Genomic DNA, 21,127 nt, shown 5'->3' with positions numbered 1-21,127 from the left:
TCTCAGGAAAAATCTAATCTCCACGAGGAATTTTGAGGAATAAATATATGCCCATCTGTACAGCTTTTTTTTATATCCACAACTCTTCCCATCTCAAATTATGCTTATTATCAACATGTGTCCTTTCAACATATATCATGTTTTTACCTCTCAAAAATTGTTACTCTTTTAATATTTCAATAAACATGTAGGTATTCCACTTTTTTGAACACCTTTCTAAATATTATTTAAAAGATTACATCTAGCAAAGATTATTTTTCTAGGGAAAAATATGTAATCACAAAGTACTCTAGGAAAGAATCACTACAACAAATGACACCTTGAACATTTCAACAAGATGTTTGCAATTTCTATTAAAATATGTTTAAAGCACTATATTATGATAGAAGCTGAAAAAGAAATGTAAAGTAGCAATGTATTGTATATCTCAAACAATACTTTTAATTCATTTATTGAAAAATTAGGAACTCCTTTTAGAATTTAGTTTTACTGAATCTGCCAACTGTTCTCCAGCTGGCATCAGTGAAGTCTTTCAGATCAGCTGGCATCAGTGAGGTCCTTCAGAGCAGCTGAGTCAGTAGACTTATCAGTATGCTGGACCTGAAGGAATACCTCAAAAGGAAAACTGATATTTTCATAATGTTTAAGTTATTACTTACAGAACATTTAAGAGGAACTATAATCTTGTAACAGGTCTGCATAATTCTAGGACAATAGCCAAATAACACTGAGGAAGTGAGTCAGAGAGCAAGCTAACCTAATGATTAATGCTGAATGTACTACAAGCTTGATTAACTTTTTCCTTTTTCTCCCTTTATCTTTGATTATTTTAACAAAGTTTATAAAGACAGTATCATCTTGAAGCTCTCAACGTTTTGCATGATGGTTGTAAGGATCAACAAGTATATGTTATATAATAAATTGTTTAAAATATTACGTTACATAAAAGAAGCCAGGCACCATAGCCTTGTACTATAGTGTGAAGTCAGGTAGTGTGATGCCTCCAGCTTTGTTATTTTTGCTTACAATTGTCTTGGCTATGTGGGCTCTTTTTTGGTTCCATATGAAATTTAAAGTAGTTTTTTTTTTCAATTACGTATAAGAAAGTTAGTGGTAGCTTGATGGGGATAGCATTGAACCTATAAATTACTTTCGGAAGTATGGCCATTTTACAATATTCATTCTTCCTAACCATGAGCATGGAATGGTTTCTCATCTGGTTGTATCCTCTCTTATTTCCTTGAGCAGTGGTTTGTAGTTCTCCTTGAAGAGGACCTTCACATCCCTTGTAAGTTGTATTCCAAGGTATTTTATACTACAAGCCTACAGTAACAAAAACAGCATGGTATTGGTACCAAAACAGATATATAGACCAATGGAACAGTATAGATGCCTCAGAAATAATGTCATACATCTATCCAAACAGCTAATATCCAGAATCTACAAAGAGCTTAAACAAATTTACAATAAGAAAACAAACAGCCTCATCAAAAAGTCGATGATTTTTGAACAGACACTTCTCAAAAGAAGAAATTTATGCAGTCAAGAAATATTTCTCAAGAATCTAAAACCTGAGATACCATTTGACCCAGCAATCCCATTACTGGGTATATACCCAAAGGATTATAAATCATTCTACTGTAAAGACACATACAGACATATGTTTATTGCTGCGCTGTTCACAATAGCAAATACCTGGAACCAGCCCAAATGCCCATCAATGATAAACTGGATAAAGAAAATGTGGCACATATATTTCATGGAATACTATGCAGCAATAAAAAAGGATGAGTTCATGTCCTTTGCAGGGACATGGATGAAGCTGGAAACCATCGTTCTCAGCAAGCTAACACAAGAACAGAAAACCAAACACTACATGTTCTCATTCATAAGTGGGAAATGAACAACGAGAACACATGGACACAGGGAGGGGAACATCACATACTGGGCCTCCTTGCCATCCACATGCCCAGGCTGTTGATTTAATGGTGATGTATGTACTTTGAACTACAAGGGTTACAGTTTAACTTCTTGACTAATTTATCTTTGGATACAACCATGATAAATGACAGAAAGAAACAGCCATTGGAAAACAAGCATTGCATTGCACCAGGATGTCTGTGAAATGGACTGCCGTACTTCTGCTAACACAACTCAGCTTTTACTTTGGCTCTGGATATTGTGGAAATGTGCTGGTGTGGGCTCCAGACTACAGCCATTGGATGAATATGAAGACCATCCTGAATGAGCTTGTTCAGAGAGGACATGAGGTCACTGTACTGGCAAAGTCATCTTCCATTATTTTTGACCCCAACAATCCATCCACTCTTAAACTTGAAGTTTTTCCTACATCTTTAACTAAAACTGAGTTGGAGAATATCGTTATGCAACAGGTTAAGAGATGGTCAGACTTTCCAAAAGATAGTTTTTGGTCATATTTTTCACAAGTACAAGATATCATGTGGTTATTTAGTGAAATAAGTAGAAATGTCTGTAAAGATTTAGTCTCAAATAAGAAATTTATGAAAAAACTACGAGAGTCAAAATTTGATGTCATTTTTGCAGATGCTATTTTTCCCTGTGGTGAACTGCTGGCTGAGATATTTAACATACCCTTTGTGTATAGTCTCAGCTCCTCTCTTGGCTACACTCTGGAAAAGTATGGTGGGAGATTTCTTCTCCCACCTTCCTATGTACCTGTTGTTATATCTGAATTAAGTGATCAAATGACTTTCATGGAGAGGGTAAAAAATATGATTTATATGCTTTATTTTGACTTTTGGTTCCAACTCTTTGATATGAAGAAGTGGGATCAGTTTTACAGTGAAGTTCTAGGTAAGTAATTTTTCCAGTTGCTATCATTAAGATCTAACTTATTTGTGTCTTTGAAGCAGAACTTATGTAAAGTCATAAAGTTAGAGTACTGGGGTTTTTGGTAAGTGAATTTATGAAATGAAAATACAAGATGATCCATCAATCTCACAAATATTATAAAAATTATAGAATCAGTTAAAACCCTGTGACTATCATTCATATTCAGGAAATCATAAACCTGTATATTAGCGCACCTAAGACTTTAAGTAATTACACATCTGTTTTACTACACATTGTTTTACATTGTAGAAACTATAAAATCCATCAAGTAACATCCTACTGAATGCATAGGTTTAGAAAGAATAGTTACACATTTTTCTACAACTATCTATATAATTGCAGAAATTGTTCTTCCTTGTAAACCTCAGTTTTCTTATTTAGAAATTAAAAGATGTACCATGTTACCAGAAGATTCCTTCACGGTTGAGAAAAATAATGTCTGTATCTCAGATGCAAAAATCAATAAGGGTAAATTGAAGTTTCTAATGTTTCTATACTCCTTCACTAAAGAATTGGAAATCATTCATTTAAAGTTCAATCATTTCGTTGAAGTGTGAAGGTTGTTATATATATATAGTTTTATTTGAAACTATGTCTCTTTATTAAAAAATATGAGATAGATTAAGGTTGAGTACAAATCTATATTTCAATAGTTTTATAAAAATTTCTATCCATCATTTATAAATATATTTACTTAAAAATAATATTATTAAGATCTTAGCTTGAATCCAAAGGGTTGGTTGGTACAAGGAGTTCAGCCATACTCTCAAAATAGTCCACAGTTCAGTTGAAGAACCAAAGATAAAAGAATTAGCTTAATGAGTTATATAAACTAGACTATTTATTAGAAAATTATTTTTATGGGTACAGTAGAATTAATTGATTATGTAGTTCAAAGAGTTGTCTAAATGTTTACATGCTACTATTGCAACTTTAAAGAGAAAATAAGTTGATGTTTAATTCTCTATGGCTTATTTTAATAATTGTTTATTATTGTGAGTAATCTGATCTGACATTAGAGATGTAGCTTACTTCACAATTCTCCTACCAGTTTGTCTTTCTTATAAATACACAAGGGTAAAATATTTAATACTTAAAAAATAAATTATGCCTATATATAAATATGTATATATAAATTATGCCTATATGTATATATTTTTCAAAGCACAGACACTTGGCTTACATTTTTGCCTGCATTATTCTAACCCTTTCAGAAAATGACTTCAAGTAATTATCTTGTGTAATCCACCTTTTCTTTTGTTTATTACTATCAGGAAGACCCACTACATTATTTGAGACAATGGGGAAAGCTGACATATGGCTTATTCGGAAGTCCTGGAATTTTCAATTTCCTCAACCACTCTTACCAAATATTGACTATGTTGGAGGACTCCACTGCAAACCTGCCAACCCTCTACCTAAGGTAAACAAACTTTTGTTGGTTTTACTTTGCTGTCTTTGAATTTTCAGTAGAAATGATTCTATAGTCTTCATTCAAAGTGTTTGACTTACACTGAAAGAAAGATGGGAAGTGGGTGGGGTAAAGCAGATACCAATTAGAAACTCATGTAAATGTTGATAGTATCACAAATATGGGAGTTTCATAAATATTACAAATAGAGAGGAATACTAAGGAGACTTCGAAAATAGGGTTGGTTAAATTAAAGTCTTGATTATGCACACCTAAGAAGGTATTGGTCATTCCTTCAAAGAATATTTATAAAGGGATTATCACAAGACACAGGTAAGTGCAGAATTTTCAAAGAAGAAAAACAGACACAGTTTCTGTCCCACATACCTTACATTCTACTTTGAAATATAGAATATAAGCAAGTAATAAAAATTATATAAAACTATTATCTCAAGGAAAAACCCAATGCCAAGAAAGCATTAGTGGAGATAATAGAAAGTATCCTGAAATTACAGATTAGTAAGATGAAAGCTGAACAATATGCAGGAATAGGTAAAAGAATGACACGGTCAGACCTGTTTCAAGTCTCCAAGTTCAGCTTTCAGGAAGCGACTAAGAATCAGATAATGCTGAGAGGCAAATTAGATCCGGACAACTATCAGGAGTTGAAATATTTATTAAGCACATTGAAAAACTACTAAAAGAGTTAAGAAATAAAAATATATGAAAAGATTTTCTTTTTTAAGAAATTCTTCCAAGATATTCAATGGATTAAATTGCAGAAGAGCCAGACTGTTAAGAGCTGACCGTTCAAGAAATTTTGTGTGGATTCCAGTAGCTGATAATGGAAAAGTGGACTAGAATGTTGACAGAAATAATCATGCCTACATTTACAGAACCAGTACCAACTTTATTTTGTGTTGTGTGGAAAAAACACTAACATGGACAAGATACTTAAAATGTCTCTGGCATATAGTCGGGGACTCAGAAATATTAATTTTGCAATTATGGTTATTTTGTTATTAATAATACTACTAATTACTTAACATCTGTAAATCACTTGAGATATTCATTTAATAGAACCAGATTGTTCAGCACATCAAGATTATATTCTCTTGCAAAGCATAGATGACAGACATCTTGTGGACCTTATTAAAAGTAGACATATCAGTTTTGGCAGTAAGATGAGCTAGCTGAAATTGTAAGATTTTACTGTAAGTAATAAGGATCTTCACCAGTACTCCAGCTTAAAACACTTCCTCAACAATATAAATGTGTGCCTTTAATATTTGCAGGCAAACCCAGTGTTAATATTTGCAGGCAAACCCAGTGTTCATCGGATCTTCCTAAAGCATTTTAATCATTCTGCATTAAGATCCCAGAGGTTTACATATTAGAGCATAAACAAACTCTATTAGAGCAGATGATTTTTGCCTTATGACAAGCAGCTCAGCAAAACCTCCTGGGGGAACTCATCTCAACATCATAGCTTCCTGACAGAGAAGAACGGAGAACAGGAACAATGCATGTATAATAAAGACCAAATAATTTCAACCACTTGTATCTGAATAGTGCCTTTAGTTTCAATACAAAAAAAAAAAAACAAAACTCCATCAGCATATAAGATTATATTCTTTATGAAGGAATACCAGAACCTCATATATTTTGAATTAATATCACACTTTTAAGGCATATGTACAATGTAATCTCTGACGGTAGTTTGTATTTCTGTGGAATCAGTGGTGATATCCCCTTTATCACTTTTTATTGCATCTATTCAATTTTCTCTCTTCTTTTTTATTAGTCTGGCTAGCAGTCTGTCTATTTTTTTGATCTTTAAAAAAAAAACAGCTCCTGGATTTATTGATTTTTTGAAGATTTTTTTGTGTTTCTCCTTAAGTTCTGCTCTGAGCTTAGTTATTTCCTGTCTTCTGCTAGGTTTTGAGATTTTTTTTATCTTGCTCCTCTAGCTCTTTCAATTTTGTTGATAGGGTGTCAATTTTAGATCTTTCATTCTTCTCATGTGGGCATTCAGTGCTAAGAATTTCCCTCTAGACACTGCTTTAAACAAACCAGTAAATCTGGAGTTACTACATTTTAGTCATGTAACTACATCATATCCAAGTTACATTATACTCATGGGGTATAATATTTTTTAACATTGTCTCCCTGACTACAATGTAATAGCTCCATTTCTTTTCTCCCTTACACATATGCACACACATACATATATACATAGACATATTTACAGAAATATCCTCAACAGAGGCCACGTATCTCATATTTACAAATTGCAAAGAAACTAAGTTAAAAAATACTTACTCCAAAATTTCCTGAAAATATTTGATTTTCTCTCTTTAGTAATTTATACCAATTCTTTCAGTAGTGCCTGCTGTGTTGATAGTCTTTTGCAACTGAACAAATTCTTTTTTTCACAGGAAATGGAAGAGTTTGTCCAGAGCTCTGGAGAAAATGGGATTGTGGTGTTTTCTCTGGGGTCAATGGTCAGTAAAATGACAGAAGAAAGGGCCAACGTAATTGCATCAGCCCTTGCCAAGATCCCACAAAAGGTAAGATAAAGGGCCTTAGTGGTTTGGAAATCACTGATAAAAGCTGTTAAACTTTAAAATAACCAGTTTTAGAAACTTCTGACAAATGTGAAGCTGGCCAAAAGTTAGAAACTGAGAATGAGGATAATCCTGGAGAAACTGTGATAACTTAGAAAATGGTGATTGCATTTTAAAAAACAGTTTTAAGTATGAACACTCCCCTATGTAAATATGCTGACAGTAAATTGTGTGGAGAATGATATTTAAAGGGGAGCACTACACACTGGGGTCAGTTGAGGGGAAATAGGGGAGGGAGGGTGGGGGGTGGGAAGCTGGGGAGAGATAGCAAGGGGAGAAATGCCAGATGTAGGTGATGGGGAGGAAGGCAGCAAATCACACTGCCACGTGTGCTCCTATGCAACAATTTTGCATGTTCTTCACATGTACCCCAAAACCTAAAATGCAATAAAATAAATAAATGGGGGAAAAAAGTGTTTGGAGACTTTTCACCTCCTTTCCTATAAAATTTTGAATTGTATATGTGATCTACAGAGAAAGATATTAAAGAGTAGGTTGAACTCTTTATACCAGAATACAGCCTTAAATATGCTTATATAGCATCCACCGACAGAAGTAATACTTCTGCTTCAGACTTACGGGCTGCATGTAGCCCTGGGGGTGTAATACTCTTGGTATGCGTGAGTGGTTCCTGCTAACATCTGTGGGAACTCAGTACTCCATAAATATCCACAAAAGGGAACTTGAGACCCACAGTTATTTTTAATTTCTGATATTAACAGTCATGCATACTGATGAATTTAACTCAACATATTTCAGGTAACTAAAAATGGTGCTTATTGTAGTCTTTAGAATGACTTTCAGGTGCTTTCAACTAAAAATATATATCCAGAACTCCGTCCTTGTAGAAATACAAGTAAGACTTATGATAATTTGCCTTCAAAACAGTTTTCCTAACTCAGCAGTATCCGACAAGTAAAGGCTACTTGACTGACTCTTGGGCCACCTCTATTACTTATTGTGCTCCGGAAGCTCTTGGTGAATGTTTACAATTATCGGATATTGTATTTCTATTTGCACTTCACATCAAATGCTTATATGAAATATGTGACAACAAATAGAGCAGACTGGCTCTGTTAGTAATTATGCAGGATGGAATCTGTTTAAGGATCTGTGGTAGTACAACATGATTAAATGTCATTAATTTAGGAATAATAACTGCCTCATGTGGGGAGTAAGGTAGTAAGGAGAATGAATCCCAATCCTGTGATTAAAAGTGTAAACTATAGACTCTACCTTAGTACATTTAAGAATCTAGAAGTTTTACTTTTATAAAGATGATGCCTGGAAGGTGTTGCTAATGCATTTTACTCCAACATAAGGAGCAAACTTTTTAAGTATATAAACAAATATTTCTGTGTGGTTAGTTTTTAACAATTTTTAAAATAAACTTTATGGATATGACAAATTAAAAAAGAAACTTCCTGACTAAAAAACCTGTTGGGAAAACACTATCTCAGCTATTAGTTCAAAATAAAAATACATACATGGGAGATGCAAAAATAAAACAGAGAGTGTTTTTCATTGATAAATTTTGTATCAGTAGTATAATCAGTAATAAATTTATGTAAGAAATATAGGTGAAGTTTTGATATTATCATGATATTGAGGTCAGGAAAGATGTATCACCACATTCTGCCCCTGTCATTTGACCCTTTTGTTTAACGGTTCCTGAGGGCACTTGTACACACTACAGATGTTAGAAAAAGTTAAATTTTAATGAGTAACTTCACTAGCACAATAACAATAGCAGGGTTTTCAAAAAATCTGACATGCATCATGCAGTTTAGGCTAGCCATGTAATCTAGCCTCTTGTACTTACTGTACATTTTGGAATAGGCCTATTGTCATGTTTAGGGAACTATTCAGAGAAAGAACAGCCTAGGCCAACAGACAACTAGTCCAAGTACCAACACAGCCAGATAAATTTAGGGAAAGAGGAAAAGCAGCCTGATCTGCTGGACTGTACCCAGCCAACGTCTGAAGCAGGAAGATGAAAGAGAGGGAGTGGAGATAGATCCTGCCCTGAAGGTGGACCCCGTGCTGTATAAAATGTGGCTCCACGAGGACTCTGCACTGTCCGATTAACAACTCCTCCAAATGGAGGCAGCAGAAGGAAATATAGGAAGACGTCAAACAGAAAGAAACCATGCAGGGGAATAGGTTCAGATGCCTCCTCCATAAAATACAGTAGATATTTACATTCTTCTACAGAGAACAACAGCGACCTTTGTGTATTTGTCAATTAGTTTTTAATTTCCCATCTGATAAAGTTTTCTTGTAATGACCTCTTCTTTTTCCTGAAACCTGAGTTACTTTAGCACTGATGTAGCAAATATAAGTTAAACACTATAAATTCTTGCTCAGTTTATGAGGATTACTTGGGAGTTTCAAAATTAACAACTTAAACATAAAAAGGTCTTGGCTGTAGAAGAACATATTAATCACTGTCGTCATGCTTTGTAGTACGTTCTCTAAGTGTTAATTATCATTGAACAAATTCAACAAAATACAATTTTGAGTTTATTCAACAGCTGCATTTTATTCATAATACCAACAGTTTCCTCATTCCCATGTCAAAAAGAAAAAAAAAATCCCAAATTAGCGATACTGATAATACTCTGAATTTGCGTCAAGAATTGTCACCTGAAATTTTTCTTGGAAGTAGTGCTTGATAATTTTTAATTCCAATGAAGTCACATGTACTACCTTTGCGGCATTAATTTATTTCTTATAAGTTGCTTATTTTATGGACCTGCTATTTTGTCGATCAAAGGACAACAGGCTGTAATATAATAACCTACGGGCAAGTAGCTATATGAGAACTACTTCCCATATTACTCAAAAAGAAATGAATTCATCAAAATTGAATGTGGAAGATGAAAACTAATATAAAATACATAAAACAAAATACACATATTGGTCATTACTAAATTGTTACTGCTTTTTTACACTAGAATTATAATGACAATGTTTAAACATTGTTTTATTTTCATTTTTTAAAAAATGAAATTAATTTAACTTTTATTTTTAACTTTTAAGTTTAGGGGTACATATGCAGGTTTTTTACATAAGCAATTTTGTGTCATGAGAGTTTGTTGTACTGATTGTTTCATCAGTCAGTTATTAAGACTAATATCCATAAATTATTTTCCGGATCCTCTCTGTCCTCCCATCCTCCACCCTCTAATACACCTCTAATATACAGTGTTGTTCCCATCTATATATCCACATGTTCTGATATTTTAGCTTCCATTTATAAGTAAGAACATGCCATGTTTGGATTTCCATTCAGATGTTAGTTTGCTAAGGATGATGGCCTCTAGCTCTATTCATATACCTGAAAATAGAGAATTTTGTTCTTTTTTATGGCTGCATAATATTCTGTAGTGTATATGTACCATATTTTATTTATTTAGTCCATAATTGATGGGCATTTATGTTCATTCCATGTCCTTGCTCTTGTGAATAATACTGCAATTGACAAACGTGTTCACAGGTTTTATAAAATAACAATTTATAGTCCTTTGGTCACATACCCAGGAATGGGATTTCCAGGTTTCATGGTATTTTTGCCTCTAGGTTTTTGAAGAATCATCACACTGTCTTCCACAATATTTGAACTAACTTACACTTCAACCAACAAGTTATAAGCATTCCTTTTCTATACCACCTCACCAGCATCATATTTTTTGTTTTTAATAATAGCCATTCTGACTGGTGTGAGATGCTATCTCATTACCTTTTTGATTTGCATTTCTCTAATGATCTGTGATGTTGAGCTTTTTTGTCATATGATGGTTGGCTGCACATAGGCCTTCTTTTAAAAAGTGTAACAGTTTTTAAAATACTTGAACTTTTCATTGATAGTCTAATTTTTCTATGGTATTGTTTCGTAAAGTCATGATTTCCTTATACACCTAACTATAGAAGTTAATAAATGAAATGTGGGTATTCTATTTACGTCAGTCTTTCTTATTTACTAACATCCCTTGATCTCATTCCCACTCATTTTACTGTTTCAACGTTCTATAACTTTTGAGTTTCACTCATGGAATAAGATATTTTCTTTACTGTAACAGGTTCTGTGGAGATTTGATGGTAATAAGCCAGATGCCTTAGGTCCCAATACTCGACTGTACAAGTGGATACCTCAGAATGACCTTCTAGGTAAGCCTCTGGTAGACAATAATGGTGACTCTGGTGAATAATACAGGACTCTGGTGAACAAATACTGATACTGAATATATTAGTAACAGCACATTAGAGTGTCAATATTTCATCATGAAACAAGCTTATTAAATATTTGTTATGGAAAAACAAAACGTAACTTCTTTATATTTATTTTCCAGTCCTAGGGGGAAAATAATAAGCTATAACTGTTGGCATCTTATAGACTCACATTCTTTATGGTCAGAATCAGAAGAAATCTTTATTTCAGGTGTTATTATATCTCACAGTATTTTTCTTTTCTTTTCTTTCTTTCTTTTTTTCTTTTTTTGAGACAGAGTCTCACTCTGTTGCCAGGTGCCAGGCTGGAGTGCAGTGGCACAATCATGGCTCACTGCAGCTTCCCTCTCCCGGGTTCAAGCAATTCCCCTGCCTCAGCCTCCCAAGTAGCTGGGACTACAGGCGCACAACACCACGCCCAGCTAATTTTTGTATTTTTAGTAGAGACGAGGTTTCACCATGTTGGCCAGGATGGTCTCGATTACTTGACCTAGTGATCCGCCCCCCTCGGCCTCCCAAAGTGCTAGGATTACAGGCTTGAGCCACCGTGCCCGGCCCTCACAGTATTTTTTAGTACTTTCTGGGCAGTCTCTTTGTCTCTTATTTCTACATTACACCTGATTTTCCTCTCCTGCAGGGTTATTTCAAATATCACTAAAAATAATAGCTCTTCTATCACGAGTGACTGCATTTTCTGGAGGATTAAATTCCTAATCTTAATCGTAAAGTGATGACACGTTTTACGATGAAGTGTGACCTATCTTTTCTCAATCCTAGCACCACCACCAACCCACTGCCTGCTGCCTTGTACACTCCACAAATCACACTCTGTGACTACACTTAAAATAACACTTTATTTCATGCCAATCTTGTTTTGTTCTTTTCTGCACATTTTTTTAAAAACTACAATGCACTTTTTCATTAGTCCAACTGGAAATCTTGTATTAATTTCTGCAGTCTGAAATCACACAAACTATATAGTCTTCACTCACATATACAGCACAAGTACGTGTTTTTTCCTCTGAACTCTGAAAAGCAATATCAAATTAGTTCAATGTGTTATCTAGAAAACACCGTCATTTTCAGAGCCTTTCATTGTGCATCTTATTTTATTCCTATGAATAATTTTGCTAAAATTCATTCAATCCCAGGTCATCCAAAAACCAGAGCTTTCATAACTCATGGTGGAGCCAATGGCATCTATGAGGCGATCTACCATGGGATCCCTATGGTGGGCCTTCCGTTGTTTGCGGATCAACCTGATAACATTGCTCACGTGATGGCCAAGGGTGCAGCCGTTAGAGTGGACTTCAACACAATGTCAAGTACAGACTTGCTGAATGCACTGAAGACAGTAATTAATGATCCTTTGTGAGTATAACAATATTTTCCACTAGGTGGTATTTATAGATAGCTTCTTTTGTCAGTGGTGAGTGTGAGTTTCATCCTTTTTATGAGACTAATTTTGAAAGAATTTAAATGACATAACAAATCTGAAATCTGTCTTTATTTTTTATCAGTTATTTGAAAGTTGTATTTGAACCCCATATATCTAATGGGTAACTAGCTAGTGTAACAATTTTCTAAACAAAAATACTTTTAAACTGATATAGAAAACATAAAAAATACATTTCTTAAAAATTGACATAATGAACTCTTACTAGGAAGGAAGAATAAACTTGAAATAATATAAAATATTTTAACAAAATATCTAAAATGTCTCAGTACATAACTATTTACTTGCAGAAAAATTAATTTTTGTTATTATAATTATTCTAACAGACTTGAAAATGAGATTTAATTTTGATAGCATAAAACCCACATATTTATGGTATAAAATCCAAATAGATCTAGTATGTTTAAGAATCATGAAGCCATCACCGCTAAATGGTTTTAGAACATTTTTATCAACAAAAAGGAAACTGCAATAACCCAGAAGTAACTTCATATGGCTGCTTAGCCCTAGTCTAATACCAATTGGTTTTCTTCTCTATAGATTATTCTCTCTAGATATTTCATATAAATAGAGTCATACAGTTTAGGATGCTGTGTAAATGACATTTCACCTAGCCTAATTTTTTGTTGTTTTTTATGGTTTTTAGTTTTATTCATGTTGTTCTGTGCTTTAATACTTCAGTTCTCTTTACAGCAGTATAATGTTTCATAGTATGGATATGTCGCATTTTATTTGTTTACTTATTAGTTCATTGGCTTTTTGATTGTTTCTAATTGTGACTATTATGAACATTGCTACACATATTTTGCATAAACATGTTTTCCTTTCTTTTGGGTTGATACTATCAGTGGAATTGCTGGCTCATGTGGGAACTGTGTGGTTATGAAGAATGGTTAAACTGTTTTCCAAAGTACTTACATTCATCACTATCACCAGCAGTACAACTTGGTTTCAATTCCTCCACACCGTTGCCAAATGTTTGTCTTTTTGTCACAGCCTTCTTAGTGAGTGTAAAATGATCTCTCATCCTGGTCTCGGATTGCATTTTCATTAAGGATAAAGATGTTGAGAATTTCTACATGTGCTTACTGATCATTCATATATTTTCTTTCTTTTTTTTTGTACTGTAAAATTACATTTATTCATTATTTATTTTTTTTAAATTATATTTGGGCTCTGGGGTACATGTGCACGTCCTGCATCCTGCAGGATTGTTGCATAGGTACATACATGCCATGGTTGTTTGCTGTCTCCATCCCCGCCCTCCGTCACCTACATCAGGCATTTCTTCCAGTGTTATACCTCCTCATCCTCCCTACCCCTGCACTGCTGTCCCCTGATCCCTTCCCCTCCACCCCTGCAGCTAGCCCTGTGAGTCTTGTTCCCTTCCCTTTGCCCAAGTAATCTCATTGCTCATTACCCACCTATGAGTGAAAACATGTGGTGTTTGGTTCTCTGCTCTTGTGTCAGTTTGCTGCGAATGATGGTTTCTAAGTTCATCTATGTCTCTACAAAGGACACAAACTCATTGTTTTTTATGGTTGCATAGTATTCTGTGGTGTATATGTGCCACAATTTTTTTGTTGTTGTTCACATATTTTCTTTGAAAAAATGTCTATTCCAATCCTTGGAACATTTTTAAACTTTGCTATTTGTCTTATTATTAAGTTTTAATAACTATTATATTATGAGTAAATCAGATATATAATTTTTAAATATTTTCTCCCATTTCAAGTGCACTAATTTTTACTTTTATGATGATGGTCTTTGAAACCCAAAAAATTTAATTTTAAGTTAAATTTTTGATAATTTATTTTCTTCATTCCCCAAGATAAGAATGTGCAAAATGCCTCACACAGTCCAGCTACCATTAATTCAGCATTTATAACCACTATCAATAATATTTTTTATAAGGAGGGTATCATCTAAAGGAATATTTTAAAAATACTTTATCACAACGAAAATAGAAGGATAGCAAATAATTAAATAATACCTTTAAATAAAATGAGAAATAAATGAAAAGAAACATAAACCAGCTTGGACAAATAGAAAATAAATATAAAATAAGTGGTAGATTTAAATGTAATTATAAAAATACTTTCACTCAATCTAAACAGTTAAAAAAAGAGCAAATAATGAATAAGGACATAAAACATTTGAAGAATGCAATTAACAAATGGAATCTTAAAATGTAAAATAATACACACACATGCACATATATACATACACAATACACATATATGTATATATATATACATATATATTATATATATCAACTTGAAGGCATATTTTCCTAGAGTAATTTGAATAGTTAATAGTTATTTGAAGTGATGTGGTGGGCCATAAATAAAGACCTAATAAATACAAAAAGATTCAGTATTATAAAGATTATATGGTCCAGCCAGAGTGGAAGTAAGTAAGGTTATAAAAATGATAAATAAAATATCTTTAAATTTTAGAAATTAAAATAATACCCTTGAAAAAAAATTAAAGTCAAGAAGTAAATCAATTATGCATGCACTTTTATCTCAGCAATTCTACTCTCAATTATATACCTAACAGCTATGTATAAATATATAAATCAAATCTTACATAGAAGAATGCTTATGACAGAATTAACCATAGTGTCTAAAATATGTTAGCAACCCAAATGTCAATTAATCATAAAATGAAGACATCATCTATGCTTTATCAATCAACAAAATACTCTACAGCAATGGAATTACACAACAACTGCGACATTAAAAAACATGAATGAGTACATTTTATATACTTCAATCAAATAAACAAGCAAAACTAATGTATGCTATTTGAAGTCAGCATAATGCTTAATTGAAGGTCAAAAGTAGTGACTAAATGGTTCAGAAAAAGAGAGTTATTCTAGGCAGGATGTGATATCCTATACCATGATCTGAGCAGTAGGTAAATTGGTATCTTCAAGATAATGCTCAAGATGATCTTACAGCTTTTAGCTATTCACTTAGTGTATGTATATTTATCTTTTGTATTTAACATTTACATATTTATTTTATGTGTTACATAATGCATTTTTAAATTTTAGGAATCAAATAGCCAAATAAGTGCAGAACACAGAGAAAATCCTAGAGGTTCCATCATAGTGTGACCAGCAAAAGCCTCTCTTAGAGGTAACACTTAGAGGGAAGCTTCAAAAAGGGAGAGAATGGTGCCTTTGGCTATAGCAAGAAAGAGTGCTCCAAGAGCAGGAAAGAGCTGACAAAACGTGTAAGGTGCTAAAATGAGAACAGCTTTGGGAACTTAAAGAAAAATAGAAGGCCAATCTAGAAGAGAGTGTGCAGGGGAAAAGTGTTAAGAAAAGAACTTGGCAGTGTCTAACAATGTGGGGTTCCATAGACCAAATAACCGACTTGGATTTTATTATTAAAATAATGAGAAGCCAGGCAAAACTCTTAATCAGGGAAATATCACAATCTGACCTTTAATTCAAAAGATCATTCAGGTTACTGGGTGGGAAACACTAAGAGACAAAAGAGTAGAGTAGAAGCAAAGTGACTATCTATGAGGCATGTCACTCACCATGACACAATTCCTTTTTAAGAACTTAGAGGTGATAACGCTCACTTTGCATTTTCACAATTTTTCTTACAGCACTTAAAATGGCTCATAACATTGAGCACATTCTCATATGCTTGTTTGAGAACTAAGAGTGTAATTGGATTGTTCATAACACAAATGATAAATGCTTTAAAAAAATCTTATTTGCCATGATGTGATTATTTCACATTGTATCAAAGCATCTCATGTACCCCATAAATATATACACTTACTACATATCCACTAAAAGTTAAAATTTAAAAAGTAAAAAATTTAAAAAGGCTTCTATTTTCTTTGCTTGAAAGAAATTAATTTTCTCACTTGACCTTCCATTTCTAATTTAAAAATATCTGTCAGCTCCTTCAAGTCATTTATGTTCTTCTCTATGCTGGTTATTCCAGTTAGCATTTGAATAGCTGAATTGATCAAGTCAGAAAAAGAGTATCAGAGATTGAAGATCAACTCAATGAAATAAAGTGATGAGGCAAGATTAGAGAAAAAAGAGTATAAAGAAATGAACAAAGGCTCCAAAAAATATGGGATTATGTGAAAAGACCAAATCTATGTTTGATTGGTGTACCTGAAAGTGATGGGGAAAATGAAACCAAGTTGGAAAACACTTTTCAGGATATTATCCGGGAATATCCCGAACATAGCAAGGAAGGCCAACATTCAATTTCAGGAAATACAGAGAACACCACAAAAACATTCCTTGAGAAGAGCAACCCCCAGGCACATAATCGTCAGATTCACCAGGGTTGAAATGAAGGAAAAAATGCTAAGGGCAGCCAGAGAGAAAGGTTGGGTTACCCACAAAGGGAAGCCCATCAGACTCACAGTGGATCTCTCAGCAGAAACCCTACAAACCAGAAGAGAGTGGGGGTCAATATTCAACATCGCTAAAAAAAGAATTTTCAAACCAGAATTTCATATCCAGCCAAACTAAGCTTTATAAGCAAAGGAGAAATAATATCCTTTACAGACAAGCAACTGTTGAGATTTCTTCACCATCAAGCCTGCCTTACAAGAGCTCCTGAAGGAAGCACTAAAAATGGAAAGGAACAACCAGTACCAGCCACTGCAAAAACATACCAAATTATAAAGACCATCATCACTATGAAGAAATTGTGTCAACTAATGGGCAATACAACCAGCTGGTATCAAAATGGTAGGATCAAATTCACACAGAACAATATTAATCTTAAATGGAAATGGGCTAAATGCCCCAATCAAAAGATACAGACTGGCAAATTGGATAAAATGTCAAGACCCATCAGTGTGCTGTATTCAGGAAACCCATCTCATGTGCAAAAACACACATAGGCTCAAAAGAAGGGGATGGAGGAAGATTTACCAAGTAAATTGAGAGCAAAAAGAGCAGGGGTGGCAATCCTCATCTCTGATAAAACAGACTTTAAACCAACGAAGATCAAAAGAGACAAAAAAGGGCATTACGTAAATGGTAAAGGGATCAATGCAGCAAGAAGAGCTAACTATTCTAAATATATATGCACCCAATATAGGAGAACCCAGATATATAAAACAAGTTCTTAATGACCTACAAAGTGATTTAGACTCCCATGCAATAATAGTGGGAAACTTTAACACCCCACTGTCAATATTAGACAGATCAATGAGACAGAAAATTAACAAGGATATCCTGGACTTGAACTCAGATCTGGACCAAGTGGACCCAAGAGACATCTACAGAACTCTCCACCCCAAATCCACAGAATATACATTCTTCTTAGCACCACATCACACTTACTCTAAAATTGACCACATAATTGGAAGTAAAACACTCCTCAGCAAATACAAAAGAGCAGAAATTATAACAAACTGTTTCTCAGACCACAATGCAATCAAATTAGAGCTCAGGATTAAGAAACACACTCAAAACTGCTCACCTATGTGGAAACTGAACAACCTGCTGCGGAATGACTACTGGATAAATAATGAAATGAAGGCAGAAGTAAAGATGTTCTTCAAAACCAATGAGAACGAAGACACAATCTACCAGAAGTTCTGGGACATATTTAACGCAGTTTCTAGAGGGAAATTTATAGCACTAAATGCCCACAAGAGAAGCAAGGAAAGGTCTAAAATTGACACCTTAACATCATGATTAAAATAACTACAGAATTTATAATCCTTTGGGTATATACCCAGTAATGGGATTCCTGGGTCAAATAGAATTTCTATCTCTAGATCCTTGAGGAATCACCACACTGTCTTCCACAATGGTTGAACTAGTTTACACTCCCGCCAACAATGTAAAAGTGTTCCTATTTCTCCACATCCTCTCCAGCATCTGTTGTCTCCATATGTTTTAATGATTGCCATTCTTACTGGCGTGAGATGCTATCTCAATGTGGTTTTGATTTGCCTTTCTTTAATGACCAGTGATGATGAGCATTTTTTCATATGTTTGTTGGCCTCATATATGTCTTCTTTTTATGTGTCTGTTCATTTCCTTTTCCCACTTTTGGATTTCATTGCAGCACTGTTTACAATAGCAAAGACCTGGAACCAACTCAAATGCCCATCAATGATAGACTGAACAAAGAAAATGTTGCACATAAACACCATGGAATACTCTGCCACCATAAAAAACGATGAGTTTGTGTCCTTTGTAGGGACATGGATGAATCTGGAAACCATCATTCTCAGCAAACTGACACAAGAACAGGAAATCAAACACTGCATGTTCTCATTCATAGGCAGGTGTTGAACAATGAGAACATAGGAAGGGGAGCATCACACATTGGGGTCTGTTGTGGGGGCTTGGGGAGGTACAGCAAGGGATGGGTATGTTGGGGAGGTATAACTTGGGGAGAAATGCCAAATATAGGTGAGGGAGGGAAGGAGGCAGCAAACCACCTTGCATGTAAGTACCTATGCAACAACCCTGCATGATCTGCACATGTACCCCAGAACCTAAAGTACAAAAAAAAAAAAAAGTGGAAACATCATGCTACCTGACTTCAAACTATACTATAAGACTACAGTAATTAAAACAGCATGGTCATGGTACTGGTACCAAAACAGAGATATAGACCATTGGAACAGAACAGAGGCCTCAGAAGTAACATTCATAAGTGGGAGTTGAACAATGAAATCACATGAATACAGGGAGAAGAACATCACATACTGGGGCCTGTCAGGTGGTGATGGGTTAGGGGAAGGGTAGGAGGGTTTGGGAAGTTTGGGTAGGGATAGCTTTAGGAGAAATATCTAATGTAGATGATGGGGCGATAGATGCTGCAAACCACCAAGGCACATGTATACCTGTGTATACTATGTAACAATCCTGCACTATCTGCACATGTACCCAAGAACTTAAAGTATAATAAACAATTTAAAAAAACATTTGTCAATGAGAAAGCCAAACTTTTTTGTTTGTCAATGGGAAAGTCCAATTTAAAAGCCAAACTTTCTATGATGACTCTAATTAAAATACACATATTATATGTTAATTCTTTAATATTTACTTTGAATCATTTGACACTTTAAAACCTTTCATGGACTTGATATACACAGGCAAATTAACTTACTTTCAGTGTTGCTATCTTTATTTTTATCCCTCAGATACAAAGAGAATATTATGAAATTATCAGAAATTCAACGTGATCAACCAGTGAAGCCCCTGGATCGAGCAGTCTTCTGGATTGAGTTTGTCATGCGCCACAAAGGAGCCAAACACCTTCGGGTTGCAGCCCACGGCCTCACCTGGTTCCAGTACCACTCTTTGGATGTGATTGGGTTCCTCCTGGCCTGCGTGGCAACTGTGATATTCATCATCACAAAATGTTGTCTGTTTTGTTTCTGGAAGTTTGCTAGAACAGGAAAGAAGGGAAAAAAGGATTAGTTATAGCTAGAGCTTGAGCTGGAAAACCTGATTGATGGGACTACTTCAGATTATTCCAGCAAGAAAGATTGTGATGCAGGATTTTTTCCTCCCTGTGACAAGAAAAAAAAAATCTTTTCAAAACCTACCTCGTCAAGTAAAAATTTGTTTTTCAGAAGTTTACCATCCAGTTAATGGTTAGAAATATTTTGTGGCAATGAAGAAAACACTAGGGAAAATAAAAAAATAATATAAAGCCATATAAGCTTATATTGAAGTTTGTTGCACTTATATTGAAATTTGTTGTTCTAATTCACAGGTTACAGGAAAAAAATTTTCTTCAGCTTAACTATATTACACACACTGTACATAAACACAAGAACATTAAGAAGTCCACTGACAATATCAGTACTGTTTTGCACATACTCAAAGTATTTTGGCTTCATTTTGAACAGGATTTTGTTGTTTTAACTGTTGCTAATGAAACTATTAAATTGTTAAATTGTATGAAAAGTCTCTCTTGTCCTTTTGATATTTTGAGATGGGTAGTGTTGCCTGGTTTTTATGATGAGTAGTGTTGCTTGGCAAGCAGCTTTATTGTCACAAACTTTTTTAAAATTCATGGCAAAGTGTTTACTATTTTAGTGCTTAAGTCATTTCTCAGTGGAAATTATGTGAAATTATAAATATAGCAACTCTTACCTACTTCCTTCTGTAACATTCAACTATTTTACAACATCTTTGGTTTCATGAGCCAATTCTGTTCTTTCTAGATGTTTAAAAATATTCACCTGGTTGATTTTATTCTAACATTTTTAATTGTTTCAATAGTTATTTGGGAACAGGTGGTGTTTGATTAGATGGATAAGTTCTTTAGTGGTAACTTTTGAGATTTTGATGCATGCATCACATGATCAGTGCACACTGCACTCAATGTGTAGTCTTGTATCCCTCACCCACCTCCAACCTTACCCTCTAAATCCTGAGAGTCCATTATATCATTCTCATGCCTTTTTATCCTCATAGCTTAGCTCCCACTTATAAGTCAGAATGTACAATCGGTTTTTTATTCCTAAATTACTTCACTTAGAATAATGCTCTCCCATTCC

At 34.2% G+C, this 21,127-nt stretch overlaps 1 protein-coding gene across 1 annotated transcript; it reads left to right on the top strand.

Annotated features, from left to right (window-relative positions):
* The first annotated feature begins 2,075 nt into the window (after positions 1-2,075).
* Positions 2,076-20,278, top strand: LOC116537257 (UDP-glucuronosyltransferase 2B7-like). Its single transcript, XM_032259313.1, has 6 exons — positions 2,076-2,835; positions 4,149-4,297; positions 6,724-6,855; positions 10,995-11,082; positions 12,294-12,513; positions 19,760-20,278. Exons 1-6 carry the CDS (start codon positions 2,115-2,117, stop codon positions 20,037-20,039), a joined length of 1,590 nt encoding a protein of 529 aa, XP_032115204.1. The 5' UTR covers positions 2,076-2,114; the 3' UTR covers positions 20,040-20,278.
* The last annotated feature ends 849 nt before the right edge of the window (positions 20,279-21,127 follow it).

Source organism: Sapajus apella, unplaced genomic scaffold (assembly GCF_009761245.1).
Source record: "Sapajus apella isolate SASKATOON/1434 unplaced genomic scaffold, GSC_monkey_1.0 scaffold108, whole genome shotgun sequence".
In the NCBI taxonomy this organism is placed as follows: domain Eukaryota; kingdom Metazoa; phylum Chordata; class Mammalia; order Primates; family Cebidae; genus Sapajus; species Sapajus apella.
Note: the sequence above shows the minus strand (reverse complement) of the source record. Positions and strands in the feature narration are given on the sequence as shown.